Source organism: Trachemys scripta, chromosome 1 (genome assembly GCF_013100865.1).
Source record: "Trachemys scripta elegans isolate TJP31775 chromosome 1, CAS_Tse_1.0, whole genome shotgun sequence".
In the NCBI taxonomy this organism is placed as follows: Eukaryota; Metazoa; Chordata; order Testudines; family Emydidae; genus Trachemys; species Trachemys scripta.
Window position 1 is genome coordinate 248,287,480 of NC_048298.1, and position 25,472 is coordinate 248,312,951.

General features: G+C 41.0%; 2 protein-coding genes and 1 long non-coding RNA gene across 6 annotated transcripts in view; 2 read left to right on the top strand and 1 right to left on the bottom strand.

Moving 5' to 3' along the window:
* TMTC4 (transmembrane O-mannosyltransferase targeting cadherins 4) overlaps positions 1–8,646 on the top strand; it is a 73,775-nt gene extending 65,129 nt beyond the window's left edge. Inside the window, exons 14-19 of one of the 2 annotated variants that reach the window (XR_004644047.1) lie at positions 74–215; positions 1,024–1,138; positions 1,991–2,103; positions 3,173–6,057; positions 6,578–6,647; positions 7,169–7,189. Coding sequence is in view for 1 of the 2 variants with exons in the window: in XM_034758208.1 (XP_034614099.1) it covers positions 74–215; positions 1,024–1,138; positions 1,991–2,103; positions 6,578–6,647; positions 7,169–7,320 (592 nt within the window). In the remaining variant the exon portion in view is untranslated. Of the gene's footprint in view, positions 1–73; positions 216–1,023; positions 1,139–1,990; positions 2,104–3,172; positions 6,058–6,577; positions 6,648–7,168 lie in introns of both variants that reach the window. The other variant, XM_034758208.1, reaches the window with a different exon arrangement.
* The window catches only part of LOC117870825, a 33,133-nt gene extending 21,646 nt beyond the window's left edge, over positions 1–11,487 (bottom strand). The window contains exons 1-2 of the long non-coding RNA XR_004644048.1: positions 11,411–11,487; positions 1,505–1,627 (exon numbers count right to left, since the gene is read on the bottom strand). This is a non-coding gene — a long non-coding RNA (uncharacterized LOC117870825). The remainder of the gene's footprint in view (positions 1–1,504; positions 1,628–11,410) is intronic.
* A 3,916-nt stretch (positions 11,488–15,403) lies between these two features.
* GGACT (gamma-glutamylamine cyclotransferase) overlaps positions 15,404–25,472 on the top strand; it is a 35,142-nt gene continuing 25,073 nt past the window's right edge. Inside the window, exons 1-3 of one of the 3 annotated variants that reach the window (XR_004644049.1) lie at positions 15,404–15,621; positions 19,818–19,898; positions 22,980–23,263. The gene's annotated coding sequence lies outside the window, so the exon portion shown is untranslated. Of the gene's footprint in view, positions 15,622–19,817; positions 19,899–22,979; positions 23,264–25,472 lie in introns of those variants that run through there. The other 2 variants (XM_034758209.1, XM_034758210.1) reach the window with 2 other exon arrangements.

Here is a 25,472-nt window from a genome sequence, read left to right on the forward strand (position 1 = left end):
TTGTTGCACCACAAACAGTACAATGGGAGCTTATATTCAAAATGCTAAAATGTGTATTAAAATTTTTGCCTAGGCCTGATTTTGCTGCTGCATGGATGAATCTAGGAATAGTACAGAATAGTTTAAGAAGGTTTGAAGAGGCAGAGCAAAGCTACTGGACTGCAATTAAACACAGGAAAAAATACCCAGATTGTTACTACAATTTAGGACGGTTGGTAAGTGTTTTTTGTATGACATTGTGGCATATGATTAAAAAGTGATTTAAATTGTGATAGCTGGATTTTCAGTGTAAATTCTGCTTTATCGCTCAACACTGACAATAACTCAGATTTGCTTGAGTGTAGATTGGCGGTGATCTCATGTTTTTAAGACCATTTCTTGTCAATCCCCAATCTACCTCTCCCTCATCTACAAAAGAGGCATGCTTCCTGAGTTTGTCATTACTTTTTCATATAAAAACATACAAATACAAATATATTGGGCAAAAATCTAGCTTCTATGCTTTACAAAGCTACCTTTTCCTCCAGGAGATAATTACTAGTCACTTTTCAAAATCTTGGCTTCAATTCTAAAAAAATGAGTATACATCAACAACCTGTTGCATAACAGAGCTATACCAAAAAGAAAAAAAAAAGGTCAATGCAGATTGGTCTCAATATTTTATTTAGGTTTAAAAAAAAATATATGTATATGCCCATCCTTTTCCTCTAGGCACATGTATATCTAAAAACCATACACAAATCATACCAGAAGAGCAAAAGGAAAATATGAATTTTTCATAAAAAGAGATTATCTCTAAAGATTTAAAAATACCACCACTCTTAAACACTTTATACCCTCTTTAATGCATCCTTGTCTGCTGAATGGGATAGTATTCTGATACTACATACATCTTTTAGTTTTTCTGAAAAGAACATGGGGAACACTGAACAAGACAAATGAGTATCTCTGTACCATCTTTAGCATGAACTGTATGACAAAAGCAAAGCAGGATGTAATTACTGTGGATTGCCTTACTTTCAGTATGCAGATTTGAATCGCCACATAGATGCATTGAATGCATGGAGGAATGCTACAGTTCTGAAACCAGAGCATAGTTTGGCTTGGAACAACATGATTATATTGCTTGATAATACAGGTACAGTATATTAATGGTTTTGATGGTTACTTACATAACAGTTTGTATAAACCTTGAAGCTATAGATAGAGGGATAGCAAAAATGCCAACCTGGCTCTGAGACTTTTAGGGATGTTATGGAAAAAAAAGGAGGATGCCTGGATCTCTCTCTCCCCTGCTCCCCTCACCCCAAAGAAACCAGAACCTCTCTCTCCTCACTCCCTAGAAAAATAGAGATCTCTCCCCCACCCCTTCCTGTCTGTGGCCAAGATGGGGGCCTGCCCCCCCCCCCACATTATGGTCCCGACTCCCACCCTCAAACAGGGAGAAAGGGAGAATTGGCACTAGGAAAGCTGCCCTCTTATGCTATCTAGGGCCCATAATTACCTTGGTCAGTTCCAGGTGTGGACCTCCTTCCCAAGATGATGATACTCTTCCTTTTCTCCCTCCTCTGTCACGTTCCCTCTCCCGCTGCTCCTCTTCTTCTCCCACAGCCTGTGCAGTGAGGGTCTGATAGGAAGCAAATCACTGCAATTGTCAGTGGAGTTTGGGGTGCTGGATTCACCGCCCAAGCCACAGGCTGCGTGTTGCGCTCTAACTGCTCTGTATGCTGGCGTGCTCTAGGTAGCTAGCGCACATTAACATAGGCAGGCTCCACGGGAATGGCAGCTACTTCAGTTATGCCCCTGAAGAAGTCCCAGAGGTTCCAGAAAGTCACGGAATCTGTGACCTCTGTGACAGAATTGTAGCCTTATTTATAATACAGTATACATATGCTCACAGTGTGGAAAGTATCTAAAATATTATCTATGTTAAAAGTTCTCTCTCTGTTTTTCTTTCCCTTCTCTCCTTTGTCACGATATGCACTCCCAGGGAATTTAGCACAAGCCGAAGCAGTTGGAAGAGAGGCCCTGGAACTGATACCTAATGATCATTCTCTTATGTTTTCTTTGGCAAATGTACTGGGAAAATCACAGAAATATAAGGTATGTAAAGGGGGAAGTGATCTGAATGTTTGCATTTAAAAGTGAAATGGTGTGGGAGGAAGGCACTGGACTGTGACTCAACAGATTGGGGTTCAGTGTCCCACTGTGCCACAGAACTCCTGTGAGACATTGGGCAAGATACTTAATCTCTCCGTGCCTCAGTTTCCCAAATGTAAAATAGAGATGATAATTCCTTAGCATCCATTGTGTCATGAGAATAAATCTGGAAATACTTTGGGGCATCCAATCACTGTGGTGTATATTTTGAAAAATAGAGCCAGATAATGTATTTAATCCTGTAGATAGGACAGGACTGAAAGAACCAACCAGTCCTTGTATTTGGACAAAAAGAAAATATCTGCAAATAAGGAGGTAAACACAATTTATATGGTAAGTGTTAGACATTTGTTTCTGAAAGGAATTGACTGCCGCATGTAACAAGAATCAGTCTCTTGATTAAATATTCTCATCAGTAATTGTCACCATTGCTACAGCATGAACGAGAAATAAAACACACATTAACAGGAGACGACATAATGGAAGGGCAGCAAGGAAAAAAAATGCAATTAACTGTTCCATTTGGTCTCATTTTTTGTAATGGGTAGTTTAGGAGCAAGCTATCAAAGTCAACTCATGTATCTGTGGAGTGTTTTTGGATCAGCAGTGGCACACAGCTCTACATATGTGTCACGAAGGGTTTGAGTTATGTTTGCTTGTTAATGAGCCAAAAGTTGGTCTTATTTTGTGGAATCACTGACCGAAAATAAGCCACCTACTGTGAATAAATGTAGTTGTCCTCACTGCCTCTGTGTTTATCCTCATCATCTGAAATGTAAGTGACAGGAAGAGATGAATAATCTGGGAAGCTTTTTGGATTTCTCATATAAACAATGTTTGCTCCACTAAGATCCTTTGATTTGTAGCTATAATATAGCACTGAAGTAACATCCTGAGTACATCTTGAATGAGAAGCATTTATGACCTCTAGACCTTTCAGGATAGAAATATATTTTTTTCACCGATTACAGTGTCCGGTGATATTTATCTCCATTTTCTTGCCCTTTTTCAGGATGGTGAAACCTAGCCATGTGTCTAAGCTATCAAGTTTTCTGTAGTTGTCACAGGAGAAATTTGCCTTCAGAGAGGACTTAAAAGAGAAGAGGGGAGATGCTTTGATGACCAGCTCAGGAAAGTCATCCTGTTTGCAGGGGGGTAGTATGGAAGAAATTACAAGAGATGGTTGTGGGAGAAAATGGGGTTCTGAGATTGTCACCATTAGTGGAGTGGAAGGAACCAGAAAATGGTAGTGGGGGAAAATGTGATGAGAAGCTCAGTATGATCAGTGGGGAAGTGTGGAGTTATGCAGGGCCTTAAAAGGCACTAACAGGCAACTGGAACTTGGTGTGGTGTAGCAGGGGAGAGCAAATGGAGGGATTCAAAGAAGGGACTGATGTGGTTTGTTCAACAGGGAAGGGAATGGTCTTAGCAGCTACCTTCTCTATGGACTGGAGGGGAAGAATGTAGCATCAGTAAAGCTAGGGAGCAGTAAGTTACATGGGAGATTATGAGAGCTTGGGCAAGAGTTCTAACTATAAGGATAGAGAGAAAGGGCTGTATCTCAGAGATATCTTCTAGGAAAAAGATTCAAGATTAGAACGTGTCAAGTGCCTAGACAAGTTGAGTGAAATTTGTGTTGGGGAGAAAGTTGAATGATGATATGGCTTCCAGTACTTAATGGATAGATAATCTCATAAATAATGTGTCTGCATAAGGGTTGCTAAAGTGTCAGTTCTGCCCTTGAAGCACACTAAGCATATTTTTTTCAATCCATATTCCTTTTGAAGCATTCTATTGATTTGGAAATGTCTTGCCAGCTTGAAAGCTAGGTTTTCTTTCAATATGACTGCAGCAATGTTCCCTGTAGTTTCAAATTCACTATGCATTTTTCCAGAACGGATGACTTATTGTTACAGAAATGTAACTCCTAAGCATACAAAAGATGGAAATTCTTAACTGAGATCTGGTTTTAGCAAATTAATTTCCTTCCTTAAATATACTCCCTTTTTGAAATGGACAAAGCAACCACAGATCTTGGAAGCCATCTCTAACACTTTGAAAGTATGTGTATATTATATGTATAGCCACAGTGTTTTTGTTCAAGAGATACAAGATGTTAGCCCCATTGGCTAAGTCAAAGTGTCTCCATATTTGAGGTAAAAACAAACTCGTTTTGTGCTGCAACTCTGGCAGCAGATGGAATATGCAGCATGCTTTTTTCAAAGCTTTTGCTACAAACAGTGCTGCAAATATCCTGACAACACTTAATTTAAAGATTTGGCTGTCCAGACCAACTGAAATATTGCCCAGTGTACTGAAATGTTTATTTAATGCAATGGGATAGTCTTCAAATTGCCTTTAATCATCTGATGCTCTTCTACTAACTGCTGAGCAAAGCAATGGCAATAAAATCTTTTCAATAAGTATGTGCCAGAAGGCATATGGTAATGGGAGTCAGCTGCAAACGTGTTTTATTAAGTTTTCTGGAGAACACCATGCACAATAACTGTACTCTATAATACTTGGGTAGAGGAGGAATGAGTTCCTATGTTTGCTGCTCCTACTGTGTGGCTGGTGACAATTTATTGAAAGACTGGGTTAACTGGGCAGCAACATATCTCTGCACTTTGATGGCTGTATCTTCACAATGGAAAAAGTAGAAGTCAACTTTTTAAGCTATAATCTTAGAATTTCCAGCATATTGGATAATACAGCAAAGATTGCGGAGAGAGTCCAACATTGTGAGAAGTGTGACTTTATTAATCTTTTTTACTTTTTTCCTGCTCCTGCTGTTAGGGCAATTTGTTTGGAGGATTTTGCTGTGTGTGTATGTGCAATGAACTTGGTGACAGATGGAGATGCCAATCCTGCCACCAAAGGCCTGTTTTCCCCACTTTAAAGAATTCAGATGCATGGTTCAGTAGCTTGTTCCCATGTAAGGATAGAGTAGGCCTTCATGGCTGTGGTTTATAAAACTTTTCTCACAGGACAGCCTGTATTTGGTTTTTGGACCTAAGATGTAACAGCCTTGTACACCAGACAATCTTCTAGGAAGTAGAGGCCTTTCCTGAGGTGCATTGGACAGTAACTGTGCATTAGGGTATGCCTACACAACAGCTGGAAGGTGCAATTCCCAGAGTGGGTAGACTTAAACATACATGCTAGCTCTGCTCGAACTAGCACCTAAAAATAGCAGTGTGGCTGAGGTGGCACAGATGGTGCCTTGGGCTAGCTGCCAAATATATACCTAGAGGATTGGGCGGGATTATACTCTTGCAGCTTTCCCAAACTACTGCCCGTGCTGCAGAAGCTATGCTGCTATTTTGAATGCTCCAACTTGAGCGGAGCTAGCACGTCTGTATATGCAGACTATCTACACTCACAGACTCAAGGAACGTGAAACATACCACTTATAGCTGGCCTTTTGTCTCTTAAGTCTTTTGCCTGGGAACTCAGCTGGAGACTGTCCAAGAATCTAAAATATACAGCAGCACAGAAACTACCTAAAATTACCTTTCTAAAATATCTAAACTTAACTTTATATTTTTTTTTAACATGATGATTTTTAACAAGAAGGATTCTCTGGGCACAGAGCAAAGGTCTCTGCACTGGCGGCTAGCTTTGGGAAGACAAAACTTGAAGTGGTTAAGAAACTGACCAGATTCTTATAATCTTGGCTCTGAACATTTGGTGAGAGGTCATGAGAGGCCTTTGCTTTTCTAAAAGTTCCCAAACATCAACAATGCTAAGGACACATCCCACAAGTGGGAATATTCAGAGGACGCTTGTAGATGTAGAGATTTTTTTTCCAGTAATTTGTAGTTTTTATATTTTAAAGTAGAGGTACTGTTCCTCAATGTGGATTATATTCAGACCTCCGCTTCAGATGTGTTTACTGTAAGTCTGTTTTAATAAAATTTAAAAAGTGGTTAATTTTTATAACAATGGGAAGAATGTAACGTAAAGGCAAAAGCTTTTGCTTAAAACTTAAAAACAATACAAAATAGAATATTGGGCCAATAACAAGCAGGGAAAACTTCTACCTAAAAGGTGAACACTTGGAAACATTAGGAATATGTGAAAATTTGATTAAAATGTACACTGCTTTACAAACTTAATCATAGTGGGTACCTCTAGTTGCCTGCTACAATAGCAGAAGCTTGTGATACGTTGGTGCTTGTGTAGTAAGTATTAGTGTAGTTTATATTTAGTGGAGGCTGCAGCCACCAGAGAGCAGCAACAAGTTCAGACCATGTTATATATAACATTGTGAGGAGGTAATATATTGTATAGATGAGAAAATATGGCTACAACTCGAATACAATTTGTGAAGTCTTTGTGGTACTTTGGTGCACTTTGCATTTTGTGTACTACAAGAGTAACCTATACTGTTGACATCTTCTTCCAAATTATTCAGGAATCTGAAGCTTTGTTCCTCAAGGCAATTAAAGCCAATCCAAATGCAGCCAGTTATCATGGTAATTTGGGTAAGAACCTTTCTAACTCCTCAAGTGTAAACTTTTATCAAATGCACTGTTAGTTCCCTTATGTTCACTGTTTATAAAAAGAAGTTTTGAGACTGTTCCTCCAGGGTGGATTTCTATTCTGACTAATTTCTAGAAAGCCATCAAGGAAATGGGGCATCAAAAACTAAAAGCTGTCACATGGTATGATAGATCAGATAGGTTGCACGTAGTAGTCCAGAGACGGCAGAACTTCGGTGGCTGCAAATTGGTTCATTTGAGCTATGCTTGTAAACCTTTATGAGCTCATATAAATACAGTAATTTATGGCTACAACATATTTCATTCCTCCATAATTCCATGGCTGGTTCTTTTCCCAAGCTCTGCTCCTGCAGCTGGCAGAAGAACAAACTACTACTGTGCCACTAACCAGCCAAAAAAACCTTTATTGGAAACAAATGCTTTAATGTTGTTTTCCAAGTGATTGGCAAGATTGCACGTTATTCAACAATATTGCTAATGAAAACTCCTCATTGCTGTTTCAGCTGTGCTTTACCATCGCTGGGGAAATCTTGACTTAGCCAAGAAACACTATGAAGTCTCTCTGAAGCTTGACCCTGCTGCACCCGGGACCAAGGAAAACTACAGCCTCTTAAAAAGAAAACTGGAACAATTGCAAAAGAAAGGCAATGTCTGATGTTTCTTTCTAGGCTGTCAGTGCATGCTGCGTACCTTTAATGTTACAGGGCTACTTTTAACCATGTAAGGGATTCAGTCACAGAGTTTTAAAAATAATAATTACAGCACCACTAAAGCACACTCAAATGCTTGATTTGGTCTTACATTGGAAATGTATCTTTTTTTCAGTTGACTCAACTGTAGATTCTAAAATTTCAGCTAAAAAAATGTTATCTTTTCTGGTTTTGTTTTTTGAAATCTTGAACTGTTTTTAAAGCCCATTAAATACACTGACATGGGTATGTGAAATTAATGTAGGGTGGAGTTTCAAAACTGTACTTCACAACACTATAAGTAAATAGCAGAGTTTATTTTCATATGCAGTTGACTCCTTCATCTGACTTTTAGCATCAATATAGAATACTAAAATGGAGAAAGTGACTTGGAAGAAATGGCACTTTCCTACTTGAAAATGCGATCCCTTACACATATGCGGAGTCATAGATATTTACTTCAGAGAGTGAAGTGGATTAAAGTCTATATAGCACATCAACGGAATGGTTAATCATTACAATTGTAGGTCCAAATTCTGACTTTATTTGTGCCTGTGCAAACCCGTTGAAGGCAATGGGGTTGGCAAAGGTGTAAATGAAGCCATAATTTGACAAGCATAGGGTTATCGGCCACATGTGATGGTGTACTCGGTCAAGGTATTTTAGGGTGGAAGGACCCCAGGGACAGAAAGTCTTCCCAGAACAATGTAGTGGTACAAGTGGGCAGCACTGGCCAAGGAGTGAGTGTGGCCGTGGTACAGGAGGTGCACTGATGCGGCCTTTTCCAATCAATCTCTGCTGGCAGGACTCCCCTAGAACCATTCCCCAAGCAGCCGTTAAAGTTGTCTCAATCCTTGTGGCAGGATGGTGGGGCAAACACAGTCTACCCTATGCCACGGGTTAATCCTTATCTCCTTGGGCATCGCAACTCCCACTGGTTCAGGAAGTTGCAACTTGGAGTCCCTGCATCAGGGATGAACCAAGCACAAAGCCACACAGAAACTGACCTGCAGACTCCTTTGCTACTGGCACATGAACCAGAAGAAATCCAGATTCGCTTTCGGAACTCAGGGTGAATTTCCTGAAGTGGCAATTAGGGGGGAAAAAATCTTTTAATTGATAAACTGACAAAATGTTATATGGAAATGACTGAGACGTTTGTACAGCACCACTTTTGGAGTATGCTGCACTTCAAACTAGGGTTGTCGATTAATCGCCGTTAACTCACGCGATTAACAAAAAAAATTGTGATTAATCGCTCTGTTAAACAATAGAATACCAATTGAAATGTATTAAATATTTGTGGATGTTTTTCTTCATTTTCAAATATATTGATTTTCTATTACAGCACAGAATACAAAGTATACAGTGCTCACTTTATTTTGATTACAAATATTTGCACTATAAAATGATAAAAGAAAAAGTATTTTTCAATTCACCTTATACACGTATTGCAGTGCAATCTCTTTGTCATGAAAGATTTTTTTTGTTACATAACTGCACTCAAAAACAAAACAATGTAAAACTTTATAGCCTACCAGTCCACTCTGTCCTACTTCTTCTTCAGCCAATCACTAAGACAAACAAGTTTGTTTACATTTACGGGAGATAATGCTGCCTGCTTCTTATTTACAATGTCACCTGAAAGCGAGAACAGTCATTCGCATGGCACTTGCTGGCATTGCAAGGTATTTACGTGCCAGATATGCTAAGCATTCGTATACCCCTTTATGCTTCGGCCACCATTCCAGAGGACATGCTTCCATGCTGATGATGTTTGTTTAAAAAACAAAATGTGTTAATTAAATTTGTGACTGAACTCCTTGGGGGAGAATTGTATGTCTCCTGTTCGGTTTTACCTGCATTCTGCCATATATTTCATGTTATAGCAGTCTCGGATGATGACCCAGCACATGTTTGTTTTAAAAACACTTTCACAGCAGATTTGACAAAATGCAAAGAAGGTACCAATGTGAGATTTCTAAAAATAGCTACAGCACTGGACCCAAGGTTTAAGGATCTGAAGTGCTGTCCAAAATCTGAGAGGGACGAGGTGCAGAACATGCTTTCAGAAGTCTTAAAAGAGCCACACTCAGATGCGGAAACTACAGAACCCGAACCACCAAAAAAGAAAATCAACCTTCTGCTGGTGGCATCTGACTCAGATGATGAAAATGAACGTGCGTCGGTCTGCACTGCTTTGGATCATTATCGAGCAGAACCCGCCATCAACATGGACACATGTCCTCTGGAATGGTGGTTGAAGCATGAAGGGATATATGAATCTTTAGCACATCTGGCACATAAATACCTTGCAATGCCAGCAAGTGCCATGCAAATGACTGTTTTCGCTTTCAGGTGACATTGTAAAAAAGAAGCAGGTAGCATTATCTCCTGCAAATTGTAACCAAACTTGTCTGTCTGAGTGATTTGGCTGAAGTAGGACTGAGTGGACTTGTAGGCTCCAAAGTTTTACATTGTTTTGTTTTTGAACGCAGTTTCTTTTGCACATAATTCTACATTTGTAAGTTCAACTTTCATGATAGAGATTGCACTACAGCGCTTGTATTAAGTGAATTGAAAAATACTATTTCTTTTGTTTTTTACAGTGCAAATATTGTAATAAAAATAAAGTGAGCACTGTACAATTTGTATTCTGTTGAAATTGAAATATATTCTATTGAATTCAATATGTTTGAAAATATAGAAAACCATTTATTTCAAAATTTTTGGATGTATTTTATTATTGTTTAACAGTGCGATTCATTTTTTAATCGCTTGACAGCCCTACTTTAAACTTTTAATTAGCAACATAGAGGAGGGAGTCAAATGCTATTTGTGTGCTGGTATTTACATAGATCAGCAAACTTGCTGCTTCCATAAATATTTGTTTATCTTTTTAAAAAAAGCGGAAGAACAGTCTATTGGATGTGAGAATTGAGAGATTTGACCTCTTCTCTCTCCATGTTTCTGCATTCTATATTTTTTTTCCATAGGAAGAAATTGATTCATGCAATATTTGCAGCTTTCCTAACTTGTGTGATAATATTGTACAGGCAGTTCTGGTATATTCTTAATATACCACTCACATTAATATGAAACTGTTTAAAATGTAAGGCAAATGTCTGCCATAGTACAGAATATTACATGATCTTGCCCTTCTGAATACCACGGAAATGTTTTACATCTACAGTACTCTACTTTTTAAATGTTATTTTGCTTGGAAAAGAGTGCCACATTTGGAACTAAAATACAAGTGGCAAGTTTTTATAGATTTTTATATTCTGTCCTACAGCTCAGCCTAATATGCATCAAATGTAGAAGGTATTGTGTTAAATAGCCTCTAGACAAAAAAAAAAATGGATTTTGCTATGGAAACTAGTTTCTAGCAGACAAAAGAAATGACTTCACAAAAACAAGCCAATTTGTTTATTCACAGTGTCTGATGTAATTGAGTTCTAAATTATTATTCTTGTCATGCAGTTCACATGTATGATCATCCTTATTGGCATGTACTGTTAGTTTTGGATTAATCCAATAGATCACTATTATACTTAAGGCATGGAATCTCTGCATTTCATTATGCAGCAAACCCATTACACGCACTTGTCTGGGGATGCTGACTTGTTCTCCTACTCTGAGTTTCAGATGGATTGGAACTCCTATTTTGTACTGTATTTGAAAATGTTGATTTACTCTTCTAGTACCAACCCCATGATCTCTTCTTGATTTATTTTCAGGCTATTTAATATCACTTAACTTTTTTATTGGTCTTCAGTGTTTTAATTTATAATTATTTAGCTCAATAAAAATGAAAGGTAATCACTTATATGAACTTAATAGCAACGATACACTTATAGCAGAGTATAATGTCAGAGCTCAACTGGCTTCTGAAGAACTAATGGACAAGATTCTGTTTATATAAAATACCCCATAAATCTTTCAAGAACACTAAACAGAATAGCTAATCCCATATCTTCCACTTTATCCTCTCAAACAACTTGGTAATGCAACTCATTCAATATATTAGGCCTATTAAAATATTTATGAACTTACCTTTTTAAAATGTTTAATTTTCCATACCTGATAACTAACTCCTGAGTCAGTATAGAAAATATTGCCTGCAAGAGAAAAAAAAGAGAGAAAGAGAGAGGGGTTTCACAGGAAGATTTTATAAGCTAAGACCCATTTGTTTTTTTAATAATTTTTTCTTGCCACCATTGCTAATTGATCGAATATCAAATATTACCATTGCTAATTTCTCCTTGCCAGCTGACCAATCCTTTACTATTTGATTATGCAGTGAAGTCATAAAGCTATATTCGTGACATTGTATTAATTTCCATGGCAATAGACTGTGGTCACAAGTGCTTGGTCACTGTTCACTCGTTTAAACAAAATTACAAAGAAAGAACAAAGGTAGGCAGCATGCTCCAGTGAATAAAGCACAAGATTAGGAATAAGGTCTGTACTCAACTGCTACTGTTAATCACTGTAATTTTGACTTACTCATGGAAACATTTTAAAGCATCCACTAACTTTGGGAGCCTCAATTTTCGAGTGTCCAGCTTGTCATACTTAGGGTCTGACTATCGGGATGTGCTGAGCACTTGCTGTTCCTGTTGATTTTAACTGCAATTGTCAGTTTTAGTATATCTGAAGATCAAGCCCTAGGTGTCTGTTTGGATATGTGAAATTGAGGCACTCAACTTTTGAAAATGTTGGCTTTACTGTCTCCCAGCTATACCGTATGCATCTGTAAAATTGGAACCAACGATATTTGTTAGGCACCTCTGTAAAAGTAGTTGTGATCTAAGGATGAAAACCTCTTTATTTAATATAAAAAAGACTAGCCAAATTATTTGCTTTGTGTACATATTCTCTCCATGCTACATCAGGCTCTCTCTTAGGATACATATAGTTCCTACAATTCATTATAACAATGTAAGAATCTCAGAAGAATTTGAATCCTATCAAAGCATCCCACACAGCAAACTATGCCTACGATATGAAGTCATTTTCCATCTTCATGTGCAGATGTCCTGATTTTATAGGGACAGTCCTGATATTTGGGCCTTGGTCTTATATGGGTGCCAATTACCCCCCACCCCCATCCTGATTTTTCACCCTTGCTGTCTGTCTGGTCACCCTATTGTTCTTTCTTTCCTTCCAAGGAAATCCCCTACTGGTTAAAGTTTCTTCAGACCTCACTCCTCTTCCTGTCCTCTTCAACTAGTCCCCTGAGGTCTGGCTTCCTGAAACTCCTGGTGTTTTATCTTTATGGGTACACATCCTCATCGTGTGTGTCCCTTGCATCAAGAATCCTAAAAGTCTTGCACTCAGGCTGAATGTAATATGAGCAACAGGTACATTGGGGAGGTCAGGTGGCAACAGTAACAGGATGAGGGAATGAGACTGTAAAAGACAAGTGAAGGAAGAAATAAATCAAAGTTTGGGGTTGTTTTGGGGGGGGAGGGTTACTGTTAATACAAATCGCAAGTTCAGACTAGGACCGTTTATTTTCTGAACTAGTTTTGCCTATTGCTAGGTTATATATGATCATGTTGTATTTTGGTAAAGTTGTCATTTATTTATTTCATTATGTCCATTCTTACAACTAGTTTAAAAGTAATCAAGCAAATAACTGTAAAGCTCTTGATTTTTTTTTTGGTTAGTTTTAAAACCCTGTCTTTTGGAATTCCAAGCTCTAAATTGTAGCATATTGTTAAAAGAATAAAATGTTTGAATTAAAAACATCTAAATATTCCTTTGTGCATACCAGATTTCCAACAAGCATAGCTACAATGTCTGCTGATTCTAACATGATTCTCATTTTCAGTGAGTAAGCAGTACTGGTATTTTCAGAGTCCTTTAGATGAGTCTCTTAAATGTGCCCTCTATTAACAAATCTTTTGTAATATGAAATACCCTAATCCACTAGGAATGAAAGTGAGAACACAAATCACATTGCTATAGCATAAAGGTTAAGTACTGTACACCTGCTACTTTTAAAGATGCAGATACCTGTAGCTGCATGAGTCATGTACTGGAGGATGGATTGTACTGTTAGAAAAATGCATTGCTGTGTTGTGGCATGGGTGTTTGGTATGTGTCAGTGTATGGTATATTAGAAATGATTCAAGGCTTATTAAATTATGGGTTTTTGTAGAAATCTGGTCCCAAGAAATTTGAAATCCGTGGCTTTGAATTTGATGCTGATATCTTAACTCCTTTCTTGATGTACTGTTAATGATCTGAGTTGCAAATAGCTATTCCAACTTATAAAGTTTCAACCAAGAAAGAAGCAAACATATTTGTAATAAAGCCCAGTAATAAATCTGCATTTTTTGCTATCATGTTACTGAGGTTTTATTTTTGCTTGTAATTAAATACGCGGTGTGTTTATTTTATAGCAGTAACCAAAATGTGCTAGGCACTATAGAGAAATATGATATAGGAAGACATGGTCCCTGACCTGGTGTGCTTACAATCTAAAGCCCTGATCCTGCAAACATTTACACTCCATTAATTTTTATCATTGTGAGTAGTCTCCCTAAGATTGAAAGGGGCCTAAAAAAAAGGGCAGAACAATCACCCCTGGGGTTTGAGGGGAAGGTGCAGCAAACAAACGAGGTAGGGTCATGACCAGCATGTTGGTTCCAACTTTAAAAATAATTATATAACACTATCCACAGGTACTCCATCCTCTTCCCAACCATTGTTAATTCAGTTTGGTTAGAATTCACGAGGGGGATTTAGGCACCACTAACATTCACAAGCCTAAATTCAGCTGCTGATTAAACTTATAGGAACCTCAATTTCCACCACTAAAGTCCCTGAGGTGTCTGCGTTTTGGTGGGCAGGCATGCATGCAACTGCCTAAATCCTCACAACGCTTGGCATGTAACTCATACCTAAACTCCAGCTGGATTCTCCAACTAGGTATCCCCCTATCTTGTCTTAGGGACCAGATCACAGTTATATCTAAACCCTTACAAAAACAGCTGCTGCTGCCAGTGGTTACCTACATTTGAAATCTTGATCTTTTAGGCTGCAGCCCTATGGGCTTTTCTGCAGAAATGAATGCTGGTAAATTAGAGTGTTAGGCTACTGCTGAAACAGTGCAGGGAGACAGCTGCTTGCTTGGAAAAGGTTGCGGGGGTCAAAAACGTTACTTCACAGCACTGTTGCCAGGGGAGGCTGGGCCCATGTTGCCTGGTGGGGATGGGAAGAGGACTGGCTGGCATAGCTGTTTTCTCCCTTGCTCCAGAACCAACTCAGGTACTGTTCTTGGGGAACTGAACCCATCAAAGTAAAGTTTGACTTGATCAAAATTTCCCTCTAACGGTACAGATCCTGAACGCGGAGCTGTCACATTACTAAAGCCCTTGGAAAACTGTGTGCACTTGCTCTCCTGCAGTTTTTGGCAGCTACTTCCCAAACAGACCAGCTGGCCTAGGAGCTAAAAGGGAACATGGTCTGGCAGGTGGGTTCAGGCGCTTGTGGGCTGTACGGGGGGAGAACTCCCCGGGGCCATAGATGCAGGGAAGGGCTTCAATCTAGCCTGTTTCTGCTCCTGTCTCCCTTTAGGTCTAGTCACGCTTTGGGAGCCCTTGGAGGTCACTGGGCCGCTGCAGGTGTTTTTGTGTAAGAAGGAACTTTCCTCTTTATTCCGCCTGGAAGCTCGTTTCGCTCTTTCTTTGCACGTGGGGCAGCGCTAGGTAGAGACGATGCTTAAGCCAGGAGGAGCCAGCCAGGCTCAGAGCAGCGGGCGGGTGCGTGGGCCAAGGGGAGCAGATGCAGCATCGCAAGCGGTCTGGCCGCCGCACCTCCGAGATGCTCTGCAGTTGGGCGGCTGCAGGGCAGAGCCACGTGCAGCCACACGCGGGGCGCGCGCTCTGACTCCCCGACTCACAGGCTGCATGCGGGGGCGGAGCCCTGAGCGGCCCAGAGACGGTGCTTTAGCATCAGCCCCGCCCACCGTGGCGTCACATGGCCCTGGCCCAGCACGCAGCTGCGCGCGCACTCTCTGGGGAGGCGGGAGTAGGGGCGTTTCTCCTGGCTCCGCCCCCTACCTGTGCCGCTTTCCGGCTCCTCCCTCCGTGCACGCTCCGGGTTCTCCGCAGCCGTAGGGGTGGGGCCAGAGCTCACCCAGGCCCCGCCCCGAGAGTTGAGCTAAACCCGGAAGCAGCCCAGGGAGCCGGGAGCAGCCGGGCGGAGGGACGTTCCGTGCAGGGAAGAAGTGTCGCGAGCAGCCAGGCTGGCGGGTGAGTGCTAGCGGGGCGCGTGGGCCGTTGACACCGTTAAAAAGCCCCAAGTTAACCTCCCCAAGCGAGCGAGCCGCCAGGACGGAAATGATTGGCTCAAAGACGTCATGTGCCAGAGCCTACAGGGTCACGTGCTGCTTTGTAACCAAAGCGTTTTGGCAGGCGGAAGCCCATACCCGCGCTGTCCCCCTTCGTGTACTGGGGGACTGGGCGGCTCCGTGCCTGAGTGTCCTCTAGATAGACCATCTCCCAGAAATTAAAGTAGTAAGCTACTGTAACCATGCACTTCCTGTCATTAAAAGTGGAAAGGTCTTTTCTCTTCTGATCTTTCTCCAGGCCGTTAGATGCACAGCCTGGCTCGTCACATGCCTCTTTATCCTGGTGTATCCAACTCTTGACATTGGCAATTAAATCTGCTTGGTCCCCTTCAAACAAAATTCTGGCTTGCACTCACAGCTCATCCCTCACCTGGTAAAGGGAGGTAACCTCCTGTGGCTCTTGCAACGAGGAGTATGAACTCTTTCAATGCCTGCAACCTCTGTCCTGTTCCGTGCTTTGTTGAGTTGCCTGGAGCCTCCCGTCAGAGATGCAAAAGTATGTTCACAGACTCTAATTCCTGTTACGCAGAGCCATTTGTGTTGTACTCTGGAAGATATGTCCTGCTCAGTGTATCTGGCACCAGTAGTGACTTTTCTGGGCAGTGTCATATCCTCTTCTTATAGAGCTGGAGTTTCAGCAACACGTGGTCTAGTCATATGGATGCACTCACCAGTGGCTTCTTCACAATGTATTCTAATGGTTTGGGACTAGATTGCATGCCCACTTAGAGCCCAGAGGTCAACTGGTGGAATTATTAAGCCAACAGCTCCTCTTCTATATGAGTATATTTCCTTTCTGTGTCTATCATGGCTGTTCTAGCAAATGCTATGGGCTGCTGGCTTTTTAGCACTAATGTGCTGCTCCTCTTTCTCCTTGTGAGCTATCACACTGTAACTCTAGCTGTTCCTCAAGGCTGTGGTACTTTAGAACTGGTGCTTCACTTATGATTTTCTTTACATTTTTCAAACACATGTTTTGGGGTCTCTGACCATTCCCATGCTGAATCATTGTGTTTTAATTATCTGAAGGGTCACAGGCTTCTGATAAGTGTGGACAGAAACTGGAGATAGTTGGCTATCCCTATAAATTGTTGGACTCCCTTCATATCCTTAGATCTGAGCATTTCCTTCATGGTTCTCAATTTTTCAGGCGGATAGCTAATATTATGCCAAGTTTTTGTTTGTTTTTTAAGGCTCCAAAGTTGGTTTTAGGCTTACTGGCATGTAATTGCCAACTTCGGTATCAGGCAGATTAGTTGAAACTAGTAAAGAACAGATTTATCAGACACATAGGTGAAAACAATATGTTGGGGAGGAGTCAACACAGCTTTTGTAAAGGGAAATCATGTCTCACTAGTCAATTAGAATTCTTTGATGTCAACAAGCATGTCGACAAGGGTGATACAGTGTATGTAGACTTTCAGAAAGCCTTTGACAAGGTCTCTCACTAAAGGCTGTTAAGCAAAGTAGTCAGTCATGGTTATAAGAGGGAAGGTCCTCTTATGGATCAGTAATTAGTTAAAAGATAGGAGACAAAGGGTAAGAATAAATGGTCAGTTTTCACAATGGAGAGAGCTAAATATCAGGGTCCCCCAAGGATCTATACTGGGTCTGGTGCCATTCAACATACTCATAAATGATCTGGAAAAAAGGAGTAAATGGTGAGGTGGCAAAGTTTGCAGACCATACATAGTTACTCAAGATAGTTAAGTCCAAAGCTGACTGCAAAGAGTTAGAAAGGGATCTCACAAAATTGGGTGAATGGGCAAGAAATGGCAGATAAAATTCAGTGTTGATAAATGCAAAGTAATGCACATTGGAGAACATACTAACTGTATGTAAAAACAGTAGAGTCTAAATCATGTGGAAAAAGTGGATAATGAAGTGTTGTTTACCCCTTCACATAACACAAGAACCAGGGGTTGTCCAATTAAATTAAAACAGTGGTGCCTCAGAGTTATGAGCACCTTGGGAATGGAGATTGTTCGTAACTGTGAACAAAATGTTATGGTGGTTCTTTCAAAAGCTTACAACTGAACAGTGACTTAATACAGCTTTGAAACTTTACAATGCAGAAGAAAAATGCTGCTTTCCCTTTATTTTTTTAGTAGTTTATGTTTAACACAGTACTAGATTTGCCTTTTTTGTTGTTGTTGTTCTCTGCTACTACCTGATTGCATACTTCTGGTTCTAAATGAGGTGTGTGATTGATTGGTCAGTTTGTGACTCTGCGGTTCTACTGTAGGCAGCAGGTTTAAAACAAACATAAAGATGCACTACTCCAGAAAATGCACGGTCAACCTGTGGAACTCATTGCCAGGGAATGTTGTGAAGGCCAAAAGTATAACTGGATTCAAAAAATAATTAGATAAGTTCATGAGGGATAGGTCTGTCAATGGCTATTAGCCAACATGGGGTCAGGATGCAATCCCATGCTCTTGGTGCCCCTAAACCTCCAACTGCTAAAAGCTGGAACTGGATGAATCTCTCAACCAACTGCCCTGTTCTGTTTATTCTCTTTGAAGCATCTGGCATCAGCCACAGTCAGAAAACAGAATACTGGGCTAGATGGCTTATCAGCCTAATGCAGTATGGCCATACTTGTGTTCTTACGTAGCCAATCAGGCAGCCTACTACAGGCCAGCTGTGCTCATTAGGTTGCCCAGACACTGGTTCTGCTGCAGGCCCTGATTCTTGAGATTCTGGAATCTCTCAGAAGTCTACAATGGTTTATTGTAGAGCACCTCAGTTCTTCTCAGATTCAGCTTGCCTGCATTCAGCCTAATATTCTGCTCCCAGCAGTTGTTCAGGTGTTGTTGCAACTTGGTATTATGGTCCTGAATTGCCTCTTCCTTGATTTCTCCTTCTGCACAATAAGAATGTAATCAGCTACAGTCTTGATGCCTAGGTTTCCCTCTAATGCTTGGTTCAGTTTGCATTGGAACACCTCTGGGACCTGGCTGATGCCCACAAGCAACAGTACTTACCAAAAGGTGTGATAAAGGTTGTTAGGTGGCTGGAGGTCTCATCTACCTCAATATTCAGAACCCATTCTTGTCATCAACAGTGAATACTTTCGCTCTAGATAAATAGGATAGTATGTGTGACACAGAGGTCCAGTTGTGATTCTCTACTGTGTTCAACTTTTATCAGACCTGCAGTGCTCACTGCACCTCACATACTGTTGTCATAATATTTATGTAAAAGGTGACATGTAATATATCTTTTGGAATCTAATAACAACCAGTCATTAATGTCACTGTGAAATGTTTGTAACAACTCTGTAGATGAAATTATGGATATGCTGATCTTGTATCCTGGAGACTGCAAACACCCAAAGGTGACGAAAACAGGTTTCTTCTGTATAAAGGGGAAAGAAGATATGGTGGCAGGCTCTGACCTGTTCTCTTAAGTCATCCAGTAGCTAGCCCTCCTGCAGTTTTGTAAGAGGGAAGATGTCATCCTAACAGCATCCAAATGCCAGAGGTCAAGGGGCTCACTGGTAGCAGTAATGAGTTTCAGATGGCCTGACCATTTCCGTATATCTCAACTCACTATAGTTATAATCTGTATCTAAAAGGTGTCATTAGTTTTCCCATGACATACTTCATAACTCACTGATCATTAATATTCTTGTAAGATGAATGTATGCAGTGTGTTATGGATATAAAATGGATTATGACTGAAGTCTTTTAAACCAGGCATGTCAGGCGGAGTTGATAAACAGGTCTGCCCTAGACAAAGGACTGTGTTTGCTTCTCTGATCAGCTCTGTCATCAGGCAGAAATAATGAAAGTCCATTTACATAATAGGTGAACAAAGCTATCAAACTAACACATGAGGTAAGAAACAGCTTGGCATCTACACCCCAGCAGGGAAGAGAAATTTTATCTGGGCTATAAAGACAGGGGGTCTGAACCTCAAGTGGTAAGCAATTGAATCAACTGATTGGATATAATATTACTGTATTATAAAAGTATAATGAGTGAGGTGATTTATGAAAGTTTATGACAACACTGGCAATTAATATAATTGTGAATTGTATGCATTAAAGGTACATAAGGAATTATGGATACTCATTAATATTATTCTTTACAGTCTGTGACCAAACAAGGGGAAAAGCAGGTCTCTCCCAGACAGGAGTGATCGTCCCACCTGTCTCCAATGAAATTAAGCAAGGTATGATCAAAAACGGTGGAAGCCCCATTTACATTCAGATCTTCAGGGGGATGGGAAGACCTCAGGAAGGGAAGAACAGCATGAAGTCATCCTGCCTCTTGAAACAAAGTCATTGACCTTCAGAGTATATAAGCATGGATAGAATCCATTTTGGCATCCATCACTAGATAGACACAAGGGGCCAAGCTTTTGCAAGCTTAGAGAGATGGGTCCTTCAACCAAGGTGCAAAGTGGTGGCGGGGGAAGGTGTTGATGTCTCTGAGAACTGAGTATAGGTGGGACTCCTGCCTAGGCAAAGATTTTTCACCTAGGAAGATGAAGGAAGCCAGCATCTTGTACTTCTGTGGAAGGTCCTGACTGAGGGAAGGTCAACCACGGCATTTCAGGCACCAAGGGTTACCGGGAAGGTGGTGACACAACCCCTCACTGGTCCAAATTGCACTCTGAAGTGTGATAGTATGTCCTCAATTGTTGGTAACGGATAGTGACTTTTTTCAATGTGCTATTCAGTGGTTTTGGAATTTACCTGGAGGTTTTCTCACCGCTATGAGGCTGCTGAGCCACTTTGCTCTCATTTCAACGGCTATGATGCCTCTTCTTGGCAGGCTGGCCAGTCACTTCTTCAGTGGGTCCATGGAACTTCGCGTTTTGATAATCTCCTGGGCTACATAGGGAGGTCTATTTCTGACTTCAGCATGATCTTCAGGTGTCCATCTCCTTGAAATATGTCCTTATATTCTGTTAGAATGTTGGGCAGGAGCCACCATGACTACCTCTTTTTCTTATATTGAGGCTATTCTGGTTGTGTACTGTGATCACATTCACTGCTTGCACTGCCCTCTATCTAGCAGTGGATAGTATTTCTGTGTCAACTGCTATAAAATTCAAATGATGTTTCTTGTTTCATGCAAATATGGCTGTAAAATGGCTGCAGTACGTGTACAGTGAGAATATTTGAATCTGCTAGAGTCAAACTGCAGATATCCTCCTCTTCATTGGAACTCTCTACATCCTCAGTGACTGCGTGCACTGCTGGTTTTTAGTTCCTATGGAAGCTGTGGCATTGGGACATGAAGTGATTCTATTTCTTGTCCTGTTAAACTGAGCATTTTTATTTCTGCCTTTTTGTGTTGCTTTCCACAATATATATACTGAACCAGGATGCCTTCATTCTTGGTTGGTCCATCTCTGTCGTGCTTCCTGAGTTCCTTTAGCCTGAGCCTGTGTAATTTGTTTGCATTAGTGGCTGTTAGTTTTGATCCTTTCTGGGGACATTCATAGCGTTTTTAAGGCAGAAGGGACCAGTAGGTCAATTAGTCTAACCTCCTGTATATCACTGGCCACCAACACCGCCTAGCATCCGCACGCTAAACCCAACAACGGAAATGAGATCCACAGGAGACTATGCTGTTATGTGACACGGGTAGAGAATAGAAAGACCTGAGGTGCACCAGTGTTCAAGGCTCCTGCAATGCCAGGGAAATGATTAAATGAGGTACACCTAGATCAGGGGTTCTTAAACTTTATTGTACCGCGACCCCCTTCTGACAACAAAAGTTACTACATGACCCCAGGAGGAGGGACCAAAGACTGAGCCCACCCACAGCCCCAGGCAGAAGGGCCAAAGCTTGAGCCTACTGCCCCAGGCAGGGGGCCAAAGCCGAAGCCCAAGGGCTTCAGCCCCAGGTGGGGGACTGTAACCTGAGCCCCGCTGCCCAGGGCTGAAGCCCTTGGGCTTTGGCCTTGGGCTTCAACCCCAGGCCCCAGCAAGTCTAATACCAGTCCTGGTGACCCCATTAAAAAGGGGTCATGACCCACTTTGGGGTCACGACCCCCAGTTTGAGAACCGCTGACCTAGATCATCACAAATGACCCACACCTGCATGATGCAGAGGATGGTGAAAAACTGCCAGAATCCCTGCCAACCTGACCCGGGGGGTGGAGGGGAATTCCTTCCTGACCCCATGTATGGTAATGACTATGAGCATGTGAGCTAGCACCTGAGAGAGAGAATGTTTGGTGCACCTCAGAACCCTGGCCTACCGTTCCCAATGTCCTGTCACTAGTTGTAGCCATCCCTGATGCTTCAGAGGAAGGTGATTTAAAAAATAAAAGTAAAACTAGAAATCACTGGGGGGAAAATATCTCTTCCTGACTTCTGCCAATGGCCAGCTGAAATCCTGAAGCATGAGCTTTAGGAACATAAGATATAAACAGCAAGTGAGCCACAGGGCTGTTGAGCCCTGCCCCCATCCATCACAAGCAGGCCCATCATATAATTGTACTCATAAAGTTGTCCATCTGTCTCTTAAAATTTGGAGGGTGTTCCAGAGCCTCACCTCTCTGATGGTTAGAAACCTTCTTCTGATTTCCAGTCTGAATTTGTTCATGGCCACTTTACAACCATTTGATCTTGTGCCAACATTATCCTTTAACTTAAATAGCTCATTCTCTAGGGTTAGAACTGTTTCTCTCAACAATCTCTCTTGTAAACTGGAATCTAGTGTTCCACAAATGATTCTGTCTTTAATTAGGGATTCTTTAATGTCTCCAAAGTTACAGGTGGATGCCAGAGTTCTCAGCTCTGTAATGTAAGTATCTATTCCCTCTTCTGGTTCTTGGTTTTGGGTTAAAAAAACAAACAGTTTCTCCATACAAGCTCAATCTGTCTGGGGTCACAGTACTAGGGTTGCCAACCCTCCAGGATTGGCCTGGAGTCTCCAGGAATTAAAGATTAATCTTTAATTAAAGATTATGTCATGTGATTAGATCTCCAGGAATGCGTCCAATGAAAATTGGCAGCACTACACACTACTCAAATCCTTTATCAATTTGTTCCAGTGTTTCGAGCATTATTCCTGGCTAAAGTATGTTTCTCACTTCTTGAATTATTTTCCCCAATGAGATATTTAAAACGCTTTATCTTTATATTTCCAACTTTATCCCCCAAGGGCGGCTCTGTATGCAAACTCAGTTCTTGGTTAAGCTGCTTCATGCTTGTGCAAGACTTCTTTTGTGTGGAAATCCAGCATTCCCAGTGGTCTGTGTCCCTTCATGCTGCCTGTTTGTTTTTGTTTCTAGATGCTGCTTTGTTTGCCTGCTAATTACACTCTCTTCCGTGCGGTGGGTTTTGCTAGAGTGACTGCTTCCATCATGTTTCGTATACCACAGGCTGGGTAATAACACAAGGACTCCATGTTTCTAAAATTAAAGTGGCTCTTTATTAAGAGAACTACTTACAGAGATGTTGCAACTGCAGCTGACGTTCCAGCCACATGTACGCTGACTGGCTTCCTGATGTCTTCTCCAAACTTCTCTCCTGCAACCTGTGCTCCTCTCTCCAAGTTCAATGCAGGCTGCTACAATGGAGATTCATAAAGATTCTCATAATAGAAACTAGGCTATTGCTCTTGCATTCAGTTTTATGTTCAGTGTTACTTTTGAAGCAGGAGCTTTCTGAGATTCAAGGAAGCTTTATGACTTAGAGAGCAGGGGCCTCAGGGCTGAGTTGTTAGTAAGAAGCTTTGCTTACTGAAATGGGTGTTGAATGTCCTTTCTGCTTGGAAATGGCAGAAAAGGACTTCAGAACCCCTGCTGTAAAGCCTAAATGCAGAGTCTTGTTTGAATTGCAGTATTTCCTGGCTTGAAGCTGTGTAAAACAGCTATCAAAGTGAAAAGAAAACCATACAGTTTCATGAGCAACCTAAAATCACTGTTAATTGGCATGGGAAGCTTCACCCCTTGAGGTACAGCAAATATCTGAGCTTAGAGCTAAATATATCAGGATAATGTATAGAGTTGCTTCAGGTCAGCTCTGCTCAAGCATCCTCTTAAGCTTCCTGTTTAAGTACTATATATCTATACTCCACCATTTTTCCAAGACGAAGTACTTTATCACACTGGATTTAGGAATCTAACTAGAGTTGACAAAACTCAGTGCTGCTCTGCCAGTGTTTCTCAGTTTGGATATGGAATAAACACCTCTGGAATTGAAAGGGTAGCTCAGTTTCTGGCACCCCTTCTGAAGGAACCAGAGACCAGTTTGTGTCACATGCAGGCCACCTAACTGCAAACTGATGGTAATGACTTTCAGTTACTCTGACCTGTGCTGGATTTGAACCAGTGAACTGAAGGGAAGTTGAAAGGTTTCATGCCCTCTTATCAGCTCCTGTATGTCCAGTTTCCTTCTGGATTTTATAGATCCCATAAGCCAGAAGGGACCATTGTGATCATCTAGTCTGACCTCCTGTAAAACACAGGCCACAGAACTTCTCTAAAATAATTACTAGAGAATATCATTTAGAAAAACATCCGATCTTAATTTAAAAACTGTCAGTGATGGAGACTCCATTATGACCCTGAGCAAATTCTTTCAGTGGTTAATTACTCTCACTGTTTTAAATAATGCTTTATTTCCAGTCTGAACGTAGCTAGCTTCAACTTCCAGCCATTGGATTGTGTGGTACCTTTCTCTGCTAGATTGAAGAGACTGTTATTAAATATTTGTTCCCCATGTGGATACTATAGACTGTAATCCAGTCACACCTTACTCCTCTCTTTGATAAGCTAAATACATAGACTCCCAAGAGCTCAATCACTGTAAGGCAGGTTTTCTAAGCCTCTAATCATTCTTGTGCCTTCTCTGAACTCTCCTCAATGTATTCACATCCTTCTGGTGCCCACAATTCAAGAGCTGGATACAGTATTCCAGCATCAGTCCCACCAGTGCCAAATACAAATAAAAATAACCTGTCTACTGCTACTCAAGATTCCTTTATTTAGGCAACCCAGGATCACATTAGCTCTCTTGGACAGTGTGTCACAGTAGACGCTCATGTTGAGCTGATTATTCACCATTACCCCCCAAATCTTTTTTTCAGAGTCACTGTTTCCTAGGGTGGAGTACCCTGTCTTGTAAGTGTGCGCATTTATAGAAAAGTAACTCCAATTCTTTAAATGTGTAACTATTACAAATTAGTAAAATAGACTGACTAAAGTTTTCAGATTTGGGTGTCTCCTAAATTTGTATTAGCCACCTAAATAAGTGGTCTGATTTTTTTTTTTTCAGAGGTGATGGGCACCCACAAATCCAATTAGCACTTGTCCCTCTGCAAATCAAACAACTTATGTGGTGACATAAATATTAATTTTAAGAGCCTAACTTTAGACACCCTAGTCAGAAAACTTTGGAGCATATCTGGCTTCAGTGTACGTCTTACTGTGCAGGGAAGGCTAGGGTAGGGACCTATGGCACCTTCCTCATTCAATATGAACTGTATTGAGAATGAGGCATGCACATCTAAGTTGTATTTACCATGCAGCTAAGTTAGCTGCTCCTGTGTACATATCTCAACCTTCAGTATCTTCCTTCTGAATGTTGGTATTTCTTTCTGTATCTTGGAGTTTTTCTTAAAAATATTGATTCTCAGGTTTCCTGTCTCTGATTTACACCTCTACCTCGATATAACACGAATTCGGATATAACACGGTAAAGCAGTGCTCTGGGGGGCGGGGCTGCGCACTCCGGTGGATCAAAGCAAGTTCGCTATAATGCGGTAAGATTTTTTGGCTCCT